The 14,700-nt window shown below is 36.9% G+C and overlaps 1 protein-coding gene across 2 annotated transcripts in view; it reads left to right on the top strand.

Annotated features, from left to right (window-relative positions):
- The window catches only part of EXOC2 (exocyst complex component 2), a 137,364-nt gene that overhangs the window by 72,560 nt on the left and 50,104 nt on the right, over positions 1-14,700 (top strand). For both annotated transcript variants that reach the window (XM_075052051.1, XM_075052050.1), the window contains exons 13-17: positions 3,174-3,298; positions 7,328-7,396; positions 7,644-7,801; positions 10,751-10,872; positions 14,530-14,591. In XM_075052051.1, the coding sequence (XP_074908152.1) occupies positions 3,174-3,298; positions 7,328-7,396; positions 7,644-7,801; positions 10,751-10,872; positions 14,530-14,591 (536 nt within the window). The remainder of the gene's footprint in view (positions 1-3,173; positions 3,299-7,327; positions 7,397-7,643; positions 7,802-10,750; positions 10,873-14,529; positions 14,592-14,700) is intronic.

Raw genomic sequence — 14,700 nt, 5'->3', positions numbered from 1 at the left:
ACATTCTTGTGCTGCCACAGTGTATCTTCACATGCAAGACAAATTGCGTCACAGTTTGAGGTTGAATGTTTGGATTTCAAAATATAAATTAGACAGACTCTTCAAAATATACGTGTATACCAAGTAATTACATTACTGTATTACTGTTACCCTTGTCCTTTCTCAGCCCGAAGTCTTGCATGAAATTGATTGACAAGTGTTACAGTGCAAAACAGTAAATTGCTGGTTGTTCTTGGATACCATCCACTAATACACATGCCACACTTAATGTAGCAAGCAACATCCAAAATCCAGTTTATTTTTTCCTTTTTGAATTCTTTTGCATGTATCTCTGCTTAAATAGTTGCATCTATGGAAGGCAATTTCAATTCAATTGGTTATCTTTGCTTTTAGAGTCTTAGTTATGGATCCATAACCTTTTACAAACTGGAAAAGATAAGTCTTCAGCAAGCTTTACAGATTCTGTAACCAGCAGTTTAAACCAATATTCAAAGGAGAACTGAAGGATCGGATCATCATAATACCTTAGTAGCCCAATCCACTGGGAAGACCTTAGAGTTAGAATGAATTGCCTCTGAGTTGAGTTCATTGATATTTAGGTGCATGTGCCCACTGCATGCTTAGGAACAGTTGAAAGCTTTACCATCCTCGATCTTCTCTGAGTGGAGAGCCAAAGGAAGCCAACTGCTTATGATACCTGTGCAGGAGCTGCTGTTCCCAATATGCCGTGATATTCTCTGTTTTAAGGCTGCTTGTACATCCTTTTGGCTTTTAGCAAATTTAAGGAATGGCATCTCTGAGGTTTTTTGGTGGTTTGGTGTGGTTTTTTCCCCCAATGTGATTGACAATGATGTCCATGAGATTGTTTGAACTAATTACTTTTGAATTCAAAACTGTAGCATTCAGATGACATTCAGCTCTTACTTAAGTATATGTTCATTAGGATATATAAGCAATAGTTCCAGTTTCATCTTTAGGATATTATAGCACAGATTATAATAGAATAAATAGAATAAAAGAAAATTTCTGCTTTAATATAGATTGGAGCTTTCTCTAGCAAAAAAGTCAAAATATCCTGAATTTGTGGCCAGAATGTCCTTTTGACATGATGTGCAGTAGCTTCTTCTAGTAAATATCTACTATCTGCAGACCCTGGACTAAGGCAATCTCTGAAATAGGCCAGAAGTATGCTTTCTGGAGGGGAAAAGAATTTCCTATGTGAAGTAAATATTGGCAGTGTGTTTACTGTTAGGAACAGACATCCCTGGTTTTAGCCTTGGGTTGGTGCTGGAGCTTTTGGCAAAGATGAGATGGTTTCTCAAAGGAGGTGAAATCTTTGATTAGAACTTGGGGTTTGTTGGTTTTACAGAGCTTCTGTTGCTGTAGCAGTGTTGGCACAGCTTTGTGGCATAGTCACAGCCTATGTTAATAAGAGGAAGTTTTTTGCTACTGGGTCTAGACCAGTTCTCTGACAGTCATAAACCAAGCTGGCAAATGGAATGCTCTGACATCCTATCTGTGTCCACACTATGAGCTTTGCTGGTTGAACTTTCATGAAGTTTTCATGCCTCCTAAACAGATGCATCTCTATCAGCAGAGTTACACTTCAGTTACGTCAGAGTCTCTCTCCAAATTTTGGGCTTCCGTTGTGATTTTTTTTTAAAAATTTATTTTCAAATACCAATCCAGAGTTCCTAAACTTTTTGGCCATGATGAAAAAGAACATTTTGGGTAGTGCAGGTGTTTGTTTGTCCACTAAAGAAATGGACCAGTAATTGACCTGCACCTCAACAAATGTATGCTGCTGAAAGCATGCTGTACTCCAAGGAGATACAAGACTGGTTACCAACACAATAAAATAGTGAGGCTCTGGTGAAGCATACCCAATGTGCTATTAGGCAGCTATTTTTGCCAGACTGGTGAATTCCTGTTCTGTGTAGGCAATATTCCCTAACAGATTAAAGACAAAAATTGCAATTTCACCCAACATTTTTTCTGCATTTCCACAGTTACGTAGGATAATATCGTGTTTTCAATTTTATCATTTATAAAAGACCAGAGTTTGTACCAAAAATATCCAAGAAACATGGACCTCTTTAAATGTAATTTGATTTGTTTTCTTTGGGGTTTTTTTCCCTCAAAAATCTGTGGCTTCTTTTCCCCAACATTCTAAAGTAGACTCTAATTCTTGAGTTGAAATGTAAGTCTCTTACCACTGTTAACGTTATCTGTATACCCTATTTTGTTAAAACATCATAATCAAGAAGTTTTAGTGGAGAAGGCAGATGGTTATGGAAAAGTATTTCACAGTTTCCTTCATTTTCTGTATTAATTGGCACCTTTCTTCTGCCCTTTTTCAGCTTTCTCTTTACCTTCCCCCCCACAACCTCCCTTTGCCCTATTTGATAAGAAACTGAGAAAAGTCATCTGCTGCCAAAATGTAAGCTATTTTCCTGATGGGTTTTAATAGCCAGTGTATCAGGAGTGTAAGTAGGTTCATGAAGTGAGAGATGCCATGGTATTATATGTCATGAAGGTGTTCTTCAAGAATCTCAATATATACTTAGTGATGCATTTACAGAGTTTAACAAAAATGTTGGAATCTCCCCTCTTTTTCAGATAAAACATTTTCCCAAAGAAATGGAAATTAAGATGAAAGGTTGCAACTTGCCCCAGGCCACAGTGGAAAATTTTTTTAAGCTTTAAATAAAGCAGATCTTCCAATTCCCACTGTTTGCCTTAATCACTAGCATATCCTAGCAGCCCTGTTTCTTCAATATCACCGCCTCATCATTTGAAACTTCTAATGTCTTGATTGCTTTCATGTTACCTTACCTTTTAGAGTGGTTTGAAGACAGAAGGCCATCTGAATGGATTGTTAGGTAGATTGCATTAGGTACCCCTACAAAGGGACCTTTTCTTTATATACTGTCATAGTGCTGACACCTTGTAAGCATATGAGAAAAGAAGAAAGACCTTGTATGTGCACCAGTTGTGTACATATATACGGACCAAGCTTTAAATTTTTTCATTCCTACCTGAAAGGTTTTATTTATACACTGTATAGTCACTTGTGTAATAAAAAGCAGCAGCAAGCACGTGGTACATTTTTTTTATTATTAATTCAAAGGATTTTTTAAATTTTTCTTTTTCTGTCCCCTCTCCCCTTATAGCTTGGCGATACAAAGCTCCTCAGCAAGTTGTATTTGTTGAAAAGTTGACAAAACTTGTTGTAAGTCAGCTGCCCAACTTCTGGAAGCTCTGGATTTCTTATGTGAATGGAAGTTTATTCAGTGAGGTATGGATTGTTCTATATAAAAGACATCTAAGTTAAAGGTCCATAATAATTATGTTTGAAATATTATATTTCACTGGAAGAAGTGATGACTTATTTTAATCAGAGAGGTTTATAAAACAATATGTAGACTCTTATGCTTCTGAGAGATGCTACCTTGACTATAAGGTGTCTTGCAATACTAACCTGTAGAAGTGAGATTTTTCTTTTTCTTCTTAAAAGAATAGAAGCATACAGTGGAATTACTTAGAATTCTGCCAGTGGTGTGTCTGTGTGCGTTCCAGATGCTGGAGTCAGTATCTGTGTAGTTTCACCTGTTACTCATAGCGGGCCAGCTGCCCTTCACTGGTGATCTGAAGAAATAGCAAATTGCGTGAAGGATAGAGATGTGTAAAAGACAAAGTCATAGAGAAAAAAATTGTTTCCTTTCTTTGGAACAAGAGTACTCATTTCACGAGCTTTAAGTATTTGGAAGTGAGGATAGGTTGAAGATCAGAGTTGCAAAATGACCAAGGCCCAGAGCAGTATACACAGACAGTATACACAGGGAGTCTAGTCTGGAAGTGCAGTCAGCTGCCATCACCTGTGCTTCTAGTCCTTCTTGCTCAGATGATATGGTTTTTACAAATTATGTAAATATAATCTTGATACTCCAACAAACAGAAAAAAAAAAAGTAATGATTCATGATGTGCTGGTTTTATATGCACACTATTAACAGATTTTGAAAGGATACATCTCACAATTAATTTCGTAGTAGTATACAGCTCACCATCATAATCATTACCAGATAAATACAGTAGCTTTGGGGTTTGTGTTGTTGCCAAAATTTGGTCACAGAATGACATTGTGTTTTACAGAGAGTTCAGTTCTGATTCTCAAGCCATGTTGTTTCTTCTCCAGAAGAACTGTAGTGATGGCATATTCCCAAGGAGCAAATCTGAGAAAGACAAACACATGATTGAAGTGTAGTGAATGGCAGCACTCTGTTCCATCAACAGATGATAAGGCACTCGTTCACACCTCATCTGCATAGCTATCACTGGGAAGTCCTGCTGACTGCAATTTGGACTCGCTCATTCTGGGTTCTAAAAAAACCTCTGGTCTCTAAAGAGATATAGAGATAGTTGGGATGATGCAGAGCAGGTGGAAAATACGCAAGCTTTTGGACATGCCTATTATTCAGATCAGCTATTATATCAAACGTAAAAGTTTATGCATCTAAAACTTCTCTGTTTAACTGTTGCTATATCACTTCATTTATTGAGGTTGCTTTTATCCTGCCATGCTTACAGTGTCCTGCTGTGCTTAAATACTGAAGTCATCATGGCTACAGTACTGCACTACAAAATTATCCCTAGAGCAGAACTGCAGCCATAGATTTCCACTATTCTTTGCAGTTTTGTAGAAAATAAAACAATAAGCTTGGGAAAAGGGAATTTGGAAGCTTATTTTGTCACTTTCCTTTTCTCTGACTAAAGAACGAATTTCTCAAGCAGTCATCCTATTTATTGCCACTGTCTGTAAATCAATATAATGTTTTCATATGATGATGCTAATGGGTACTATAGCCCTTTGTATGTTGAACACAATATGCAGAGCATTATAGCTCAGTGAAATAGATTCTATTCGTGATCCTCATTTTACATGATAAAAATCAAAAGAAAGGTGACACTTACTCATAACGTTCAGTGAAGGAAGTAGAATCAAGAATAAACCTTAGTACTGTTGACTCTCACAAAAATATTGAATTTCATACGGGAAATTACAACCTTTATATTTGACAACAGTACCATTGGAAATTAGACTTTACAAATTCACTTGTTAAGTTATTGTGATTTTTTTTTTTCTCTTGAGTACAATGAAAAAGAAAGCAACTTCTAGAGAAACTGAGACTTGAACTGTAAACAAGGTTGAGAAATTCTGCTCGTGAAAATGACTGCAAGTGGAAAATGCAGTGATCTTATGTCATGTCTGAACAAAACATTATTTCCATGTATTAAAAAAAAAAAAAGGTGGTGGTGGTAGTTTTCCTGTTAGTCTTTAAGGTACATCTGCTCTTCTTCTGTAGGGCCAGATTCTGAGCTTGTGGGAAATTAATCCCCATATATTTGATTTCTTCTGCTCCTTTGGTCCTTATAGAAGCCCCTCAAGTTCTTGGGGAGAGAGGAGGGATGATGCCCTCAGTTCCTTTTGTGTGTTCTGCATGCCATAATCAACTGAGAATGAGTGGGAGGAGCAGGTGGCATAAACTAGAGGGCTTCTTCTAGAGCATGTAGGAATATCTGTCACCACATCACATTCAAGACTTGAGGTTTATATGTTTTTCTGTCAGAAACCATACAGATTTTAATTGTCAATGAAGAAATTTCTTTTACCATGTTGCTTGCTATTTATTGTCATTCAGGAAGCAAGGTGATTGCTACAGTTTTTTAAGAGAACTCCTGTGAAAATGGTAGAGGGTCATTTCAGTTAGCTTGTTCACATCTTCAAGACATTTTAAAAATTTGGAAAGAAAATCCCCACATATGAATTTCAAACTGTATTTTTTCTTGTTCAGTTTGTAGGTGTTTGGGAGTTTTGGGGTGGTGTTCTTTTTAGTTCTGAAAGGTTAGCAATATGCTTTAAAATATTGTCAGTTGAAGATTTACGTGGTATTTTCAACAGTTTAAAAAGTTGAGTTCTTTGAATCACTCTAGGTGAAGTCACATATGTGAGTAGTAACCGTTGGTCTTACCACAAGATAGTTTTGGTCTGTCTGTGCAGGAAAGGTTTAAGATTGGTCTTCAGCAAAACCACTAAGAAAAAAAAAATATCAAAAGATCTGTGAATTTTTTTGTTGTTCTTTAATCCAGCTGTAAAACAGTGTGAATTTTAAGCTACCTGAATTTTAAAGGAATAGAGCTTATTTTCTTTTTAAGGCATTAGAAGAGAGAAGTGGGTATTATATGCAGCAGTAACTCGAGTGTTGTTCTCCTTGTCTGAAACTGTGTAATTCAGAGCTTTAAAGTACAAGAGTTTCATAGCTATGTATTTTCCAAAACTGTTAAGCAGTTTTATTTTTCTCTAGTTTTTGCTCACTTCAAAGGATTTATTTTACATTAGAAGTCTGAAATGCTTTAGCTAAAGAGGGAATTTGAAAAAGACAGCATTTCAAATTAATGACTTGAAAATAAACTGATTCTCTTTGAGAACACTCTTGTCATGTTATTGCACTTCCTGTCCAGTAGATGTTGCTGTACATACATAAAATAGGAGATTTTCTAACTATAAAATTCTACATCTGCACTTAACCCAGTATTTGAAATAACTTTTACTTAATATACTCTACCGTGTTCTGAGTAGACTCCACAGAAGGCTAGAACTACAAACAGGAAGACTATTAGTCAAACCATGTTTTTCTTCAACTGTAACTGTCTCATGCAAAGTGTACTCACGTTCCTCTGTTTTCAAAGAATCGAACTGTCCATGAAGATGCTGATTATTTTGCAGAGTCTCTTTTACAGTTAGTTGAATTAAACAGCATTGTCAACAAAATGCTGTTCCTAAAAACAAACAGAAAACCCTCAGCCCTCCCCCTCACATATTACAATTCCAAATTGCCCTCATTCCAAGAAGTGTCTCCCTCTTCACATTGACGTCCTTCTCTGCACAGCTTCCATGCTGAGAAAATAGTTTCTTCATATAGACTTGATGCACAATTGGACTATATATGTTTTAGCTCTCACTAACATCGCAGTGAGAAAACTTTGACCTCATGAAGTTTGTATTGCTTGAGCTACTCTTATGCTTGTCTCTGACTTTGTCTTAAATGCACATTGTTCCTCAGAATTAAACATTAGCACACTGACCTACAGTAAGTAGAGTTTATTGATAGATAGCCTTTGCTTTTTGAGATGTCATGAGTTAGTTTTTATAATTGCATCATAAACTCATTGGTTTTCACTTCTTCACTTTGAACCCCCCCCTTTTCAGAATTATTTTAACAGTGGTTATGAGATACTTACACTTTTCAATTTTCTCATTTTCACAAGACTGCTGAAAAATCTGGCCAAATGGAAAGATCAAAGAAAAACGCTAGGCAAAGACAAAATGATTTCAAGGTAAGTTATGGGGGGAAAACCTTGCTTTCTTTCACTTGTCCTTCACAGCAAGATACTTTAGTGTCACCACCTTGAAAATCAGATTTCTTAAATCATCTGTGTGCCCTTACACCTCCTTCTGTACTCTACCATGTGGAGCCATCTGTAAATCATACATTCCAAGCTGTTGTGTATAGCAAGTACATGGCTGCTTAAGCACATTGATAGAGCTTTTTGCTTGATTTTTCCTTCCCTTCTTCCGATGCAGAAAATGATTCAGGAAGTGATGCACTCTCTGGTAAAACTTATCCGTGGAGCTTTGCTTCCATTCAGCCTCAGAGAAGGAGAATCAAGACAGTATGGTGGCTGGGAGATGAAATCTGAACTTTCTGGCCAGTGGCTAACACATGTTATCCAGACTGTAAGGTAAATGGATCCATGGAGCTACAAAATGATGCTATTCCTAGAATATGTGTGCTTTAAGACAAATTGTTTTGTTTATTGCGTTAAATACCCTGAGTACTGAGAATGTTAACATTATCAAAAATAGGATTACAAAAAAATTATTTATGGCAGACTTAAGATTCTATGCAGAAATGGAATTAATAATGTCTCATGATATAGCCTTATTATGTAATGATATATTCATTTTTTTCCATAGCATCTTATGAAAAAGTTTGAATAAAATATTTGCTTGGCACAGCACAGACACTCCATGAATGAAACAGGATTTGATTGTTTAGGGTAGAAAGCGGTTATCTGCTTCATTTGCTACACATCTTCCCATCTCTGCCAAACTGAGTGAAAATAGCATGCTTCTCACTATAGTATATTTATTACATCATAATTTACTTTTACAGTTGTTTCATGGAAGGTGATAATCCTGCTTTTATAGTGTCATTCTGCTTATGTTTGTTTAGGAACTTAGTATCGTGCACGTCATTAATTACAAAATGTCTCAATATACAGAATTCACTTCCATTTGTCTGTGGAGGATATAAGAATTGTCATTATCTTTTGGGAACTTGAGTAATGCCTGGATATAATACTGTACTTTTTATCTGCAGTTTTCAAAGTAGGTACCAAGCAAAGCACATAGGAAGAAAAGGAAGGGGTATAATCACATATAGATATTCTTGGGGATGGAGCTAGCAGTGATACATGCCTGTTGTCAAGTCCGCTTAACGCTTTTCCAAAGTCTGTTGTCAGTTAAATTATCTGTACTTTAACCATTTAGGAAAAAAAAAAGTTGCCCTTTTATGAAAAGCAATCCAATTTCACTCAAATTATGAAATTCTAGAATTTCACACTGGCACATCTGTAATATTGGCTTGGAAATTTAACCAACAGACTCTCTAAAGGTTGGTTGTGCTTCAGAGTTCTGCCATCTGAGGTATGATCCAGGCTGAGGTTACAGGATATATGAAGGCTCTGTTTTTTACAGAATCTCCTCTTGCTTTCTGGATACTGCTCTGGTAATGAACAACTGAACTAGGGAAATTCTCTCTCCCTCCTACTCTTTTCCACACCTGATGTTCTTACTGATGCCTGTGCTGGCACTTTAGTAAAGTGAGCTTTAATGCAAAGCAGCATTCAAAGCAGTCAAAAGTAGAGAAGAAAAGGGGCAATCTGGAGAAGAGGAACTGTGAACGTACCATGGTGGGGTACCGAGTGGTGATGACCAGGTCAGAAGTCTTTGCAAGTGCTGCAAGTACTTTTCTTTTCGAGCCCACACACTTTGACAATCTAATAAAATTCTTGTGACTCACACCAATGATGAAGGTGGACTCTTCTCATGAAGAGTTTACGCATTGCTTAAAAACCTTACTTGTTGCAGTTATTTAATAGCTTGTCGTCTTCTTATAGTTTCTAACATAGTCATTATGAAGCACATGATAGAATTTTACTCTTTTTGGTCATGTCACAAATGATTTACTGTTTTCTGCTTGTATTTAAGAATGCTAAAACTTACAAAATTAGGTAACAAGGAGTTGTCGTTACATCTGTGTGATCTTAATTTTTCTGCTTGTTTCTGTGTATCACACAGCTTAAAGTAGGGTGGTTGCACTTGTACCCCATTCTGCCATTGCCCAGTATGAATAGGTTTCAGAGGATAAATTAGAGCTGTGCAATAGTGAAGCCGTTGCTGGCGAGACTTTTGCCTTATTGTAAGGTTAGAAAGGTATGTATATGTTAGGGTGCGTTATATGAGGAAAAAGATGATCTTAGGGATGTGACAGCTGTGTGCTCCCTTAGAAATGGAATCAACTTTAAGTATGGGACTTCTGTGCAGTCTAAAGTCATTTAAACTTCTCACAGATGGGTATTTACATGCTGTGTTTCCTGGACAGCTGAGACAGTACAGATTTATGTGATATAATTCAGTCATCGTGCTGAGCAGATAGCACTCAGGTGGGGTTTTGATGTTTTATGCCCAATACCAGGGGTAAGGAACTGGAGCCTACAGGTGGATGATTGGAAATGTTCCACTTATCACTCAAACTTGTTTGCTTGTGCCTTCCTACTCCTGTTCTTTGGCATTTTCTGGTACCTGTGCTTTGCTCAGTATTAGCAGTAGAGCAAACAGCAATAACTACATTTGAATTGTCCGTGCTTAAATATCCAAGAGTTGGATAAAAGCAGTGAACCTCTCTTTGTGCCCCTAACTAAAGCCTGAGCACAACTGCAGCCTTTTAGTTAAAAGCTGAAGATGCTATTCCTTGCAAGCAGCTGCTGTGTTATTATTTCTAAAGAAAAAAATGGAAATTAATGTTTCTATCCTCAGCCATAGTAGCTGGTGTTTTGTGCCCAGATTTGGGAGCAAAACAGTGAATGAATTCACTCTTCACTCCACAGGTGATGCAGTAGCTGTGTTTTGGCTTCTTAAATGAATATATTCTTGGCAATCTGATGCACAGCCACATCACCATTTATGGCAGCTTGATGGCTGTTACTGTTGTAATGTGGGTAAACAATATCTCAAACTCTTTTGTGGACCTAGGATTTGATCTAGGCATTCACATAAAAACAGCAGAAAAGCTACTTCTGCTCCAAAAAGGTTATTCTTGGATTGTAAGACAAGAGATGGATGCAGAAGGGCAGGTGGGGAAGTGCAAAAGGACAGTGGGAAAAGTTGGCATGTTGCTGGGATGACACTACTGTAATGTTACAGAAAAATAAATCTGTATTTGCAAGCTTCTGAATTAAGCAAATAATTAATCTTCTCTGAATGGGATAATCAGTTTTCAAAGATACACTGTGGATGGAGCTACTGTATTCACATACACAGAAAACATCTAAAAAATTAAATGAAGTTGTATCAGCTTAAAAAACCCTGCAGATTTACACTTCAGTCTAACTTTATTTGCTTTCCAGGCTTAGTTCTGAGTCTCTTACTGCACTCGAGATACCTAATGATATGCTTCAGATCATCCAGGATCTTATTTTGGACCTTCGTGTACGTTGCATTATAGTGACCTTACAACACACAGCTGAAGGTAATAGAAGGCTGCAGGTCTCTCTGCTTACTGTCGTGGGTTTTTGCCTCTGATGAGGCCAAATCATGTTCTGGAAGATAACCATGTTTGTTACAGATACATAGTGGCAGTGGACTCCTCTGAGTTGTGTAATATCTCATAACAGTTACTCAAGTATTTTACTTCTGACAGAAATGTGTGTTATGAGTCTCTTCTTCCCTTAGTCTAATGAATACAATTGTTTAATCTGTCTCCTTTGGGTTAAGACAGTTTTACAATGCAGGTGATTTATCTCGTAATGCAGCTTTCCCATATTGGAAATATCTTTTCTTTTTCTTTTTTGGGTTCTTCTATAAAGTGAGGAATTAAATAAGCAATGTCCCACCCCCAAGAAAAAAAAAATCCACAGCCTTTTATGAAGTATTTTAGTTTTGTGTTTTCCAAGGCCTTTTACTAACATTATAATCCCCAGGCTTCCTGCTGTGTACACAGTTTTTGCCATAAATGTCTGGATTGTCAAGGCCAGTAACATGTTCTCTAAATCTAATGTGACTCTATGTGCATCAATGACCATTCATCTTACCATCTTATATCAACTCTGAAACTTAAATGTGAATGAAGTAAATGTTCTAGAAATAAATGTCTCTCTCAAAATCAGAGCAACTTGATCTACTAATTCACTTAGCTGGGTTTTTTCCAAAAGACTAATTACCCTCAACGTTTAAAAAAAAAAAAAAAAATAGGGCTTTTTTAATCTTACAATTTAATCAGGTTTTGATCTTTAACATATGATTCATCATTATTTTGTAGGCTGACATGAAGCTAAGTGTTTTACTCAAGCCCGAAGTGTGCTAAGTGCAAGTGGCTATATTAAGCACATCTTTAAAGTTTTGGTGACAACAAATCATAAGGCCTCTGTAGTTTGTTTGATACAATGTTGAATTGTATTCTTGGCTCTTAATTCTTTTATTAAATCAAACTTCAGCATTAACATTATTTTTCTGCATTAATATCAAGCTAGTTCACCATACAAGTACACAGGTTGTCTTGTCTCTTTAAAACTCTATACAGAAAGTGTTACCCCTATTTCAGATTTCACTTAAAGTATGAGGATGTCTCTCTTGCTCTTCTTCACTTAGCACAACTGAGATCAATTATATTTATTTTTTTTAATGGTAGGTGAAAAAGATTTTGGGTTTGGGGGAGGGTTTATTGTGACATGAGGATGACATGTGACATGAGACATATTGGACTGACTGCCCTCTGTCTAGGAATTATGAGTGATTCCTCCAATGTCCTGGCAGTTTCAAAGGAAGTATCTATCTCCAGACTATTTTGCTCACAATGCTTAGCTTACCAAATCTCTGAGCTATCCACCTAATTTCTCCAGTGCAGTCCAGAGAGCTCCAATACATGATTAATGATGAAGCTCTCAGCCAAAAAGTCTGCTGTTTTACTAGTTTTGCCTATTTGTTGCATCATAACGATAGCCTAGTTCTTTGTTCAGATCCAGCGTTTCTCCTTCTTATATCCTGATTGCTGGCTATATATGTTCTGTGGAGGAAAAACTCTTGTGGTAGTTTGTACCTTGGATTTTTATAAAAGCAGATTCACCAGTCTATGTGTGAATGATACTCTATTTGGTCTGAACATCTTTATTCGTACTTTTCTTTCTTGAATCAAAAGAGATCAGATCCCTGAAGATGCCAGTATGTTATGTTGGCTGGATAATGTATATCAATTTGATCTAGCCAATAACAGCAGCCTTCCTTGACTGCTGCTTCCATCCCTTATCAGTGAAGCAGTCCTATATATTGACTGTAGCATCAAACAGGAGAAGAGAAAAGATGCCCGCCTGTATGATGATTCTCATTCCATGTGTGCCTTATCTATGGGACCCTTTTTTTTTTTTGTTCTTTATCAGCTAAAGCTAAATTGCACATGTTGAATGTGTTTAGATAGTTTTTTCTGGACAGGAACCGGTTAGTTGGGCCCTTGGAAAAACTGTTACTTTTAGGAAACCAGTGAAAGAATGGTTAATGGTTGTTCTCATGGAGCTATGTAAATGGATGTCAGGTGCAGTTATTTATGTCTTTATAAGTCAAAAAGGCTTGTCCTGGACTTGAATCTCACCTCTATAATCTGAAATATGAGCTGCATAGATTGCTGATATAAAGTTCAGTCTCATCTCTTGCTGCATGTTCTAAGTTGTTAAAGGCATTCAGATGAGTTAGAATTTTTAACAGAGCACTCTACCATTAGCTATTTAAATAGGACAAATCTGCCCACACACAGGGTTTTCTTGTTGTCTTATGATAAACACCGTATACTCATGCTGACCCTGAGAAGCAGTCTGTGTTCTTTCCCTCTCATATGTGATCACTGGTCATAAAGGTCATGAAAGTCAAATTATGTGAATGCCAGACTAGAGAGGGGGTTTACATGAATGTATTTGACTGGAATTCGGTGAGCAGTGAAATACGAGAAAGAAATTTGTTTCTTTTATATTTGTATTAGATCAGAACAGAATGCAAAAGTAAGCAGCCACAAAAACATGTAAAGCCTGACCAGTGCAATCTAAAGCCTTGCAAGAATATCGGTTGAATTAAGAGGTTTACTAAATAGGGACATGAACAGAATAACTATTCATAATACTTCTTATCCTTCACTAAGCCTATATTTCCACGAGATGTAGAATTGCAGGGTATGACATCATAACCAAGCTTCTTAATTTAGCTAATTAAAGCACTAAGATAGTGAAGGTATGTTTCAGCATGCATTAGTTATCCTCTTTTCTTGGATTTTGGGGAGAGGTGGTAATTCACTGAATTTTTTGCCCATTTAAAAGGGAGTTTCCTGATGTACAGACAGTTCTGATGAGCAATTTCCAAGTGCATGGAAAAACTGGATGCCAAAGCCCCCACGAACTGCATGCAGTTCATCTTTGTTTTGTTTATAAGTCAATTAAGCCCCCCCCCCCAAAAGCGATGACACAGAGTGCATGCGTCCATAGAGGAATTTTGTTTACAGTGCAGGAGCTTTGGATTCACATCCTGACTTAGCTCCTGTTAGCTTCAGTAAGCCTATAGAATTTGGCACCTTCTGGGTAGTGGAAGAGAGTGCTTTTTGCATATACCTTCATGTATTTTTGAAGAAAGTGTAGCACCATGGATCCTTGACCCTGAGTGGGGACTCTGTGCCTCTTTTATAATTACTGAATATGAATTATATGCTGTCCTTTCTGTCTTTGCTAAAATGCTAGGCAGTTGTTCTTTCATTTTTAATTAAGAGCTGGAGTATAATGTATTAGAGACTTGGGTTCTTAAATGCAGTATTTTATGTTGTGATTAAAAATTTACAAAATAAAAACAAACCCAAAGCCTTCACAATATTCCTTTAATTTTAAGCTTTCCAGTAAAAGATGAGCTTCATGCAATTCTTGCCATGTATCATAGATACGCTTCTCTATGTGGTGTCACCAGCATACCATGTATGAGTTCCATTCTTAGTCATTTGAAAATGCTGAAAGCTTTGAAGCTTTTAGTGCTATTTGCTTGTATGCCTAGTCATTGCAGTCCCAATGTCTGTGGTTTATCTTTTCAAGTTCAAGGAGTTTTTAATAATGAAAATGAATACCATCTCCCTCTCTCCCCTTCCCCCTCTTGCTCTGTCTTACAGATATAAAGAGGTTGGCTGAAAAGGAAGACTGGGTTGTTGACAATGAAGGTTTGACATCGTTGGTGGGTATACTTATGTGTCTTGTAAGCACTTTCTTTGCTGGTTTTTTTCTTTTTGCAAGTGTAATGAAACTGGCTTCTATGTTTTCCAAAAACTGAATTATTTTGGACT

This window comes from Buteo buteo, chromosome 20, assembly GCF_964188355.1.
Source record: "Buteo buteo chromosome 20, bButBut1.hap1.1, whole genome shotgun sequence".
Taxonomy (NCBI): Eukaryota; Metazoa; Chordata; class Aves; order Accipitriformes; family Accipitridae; genus Buteo; species Buteo buteo.
Note: the sequence above shows the minus strand (reverse complement) of the source record. Positions and strands in the feature narration are given on the sequence as shown.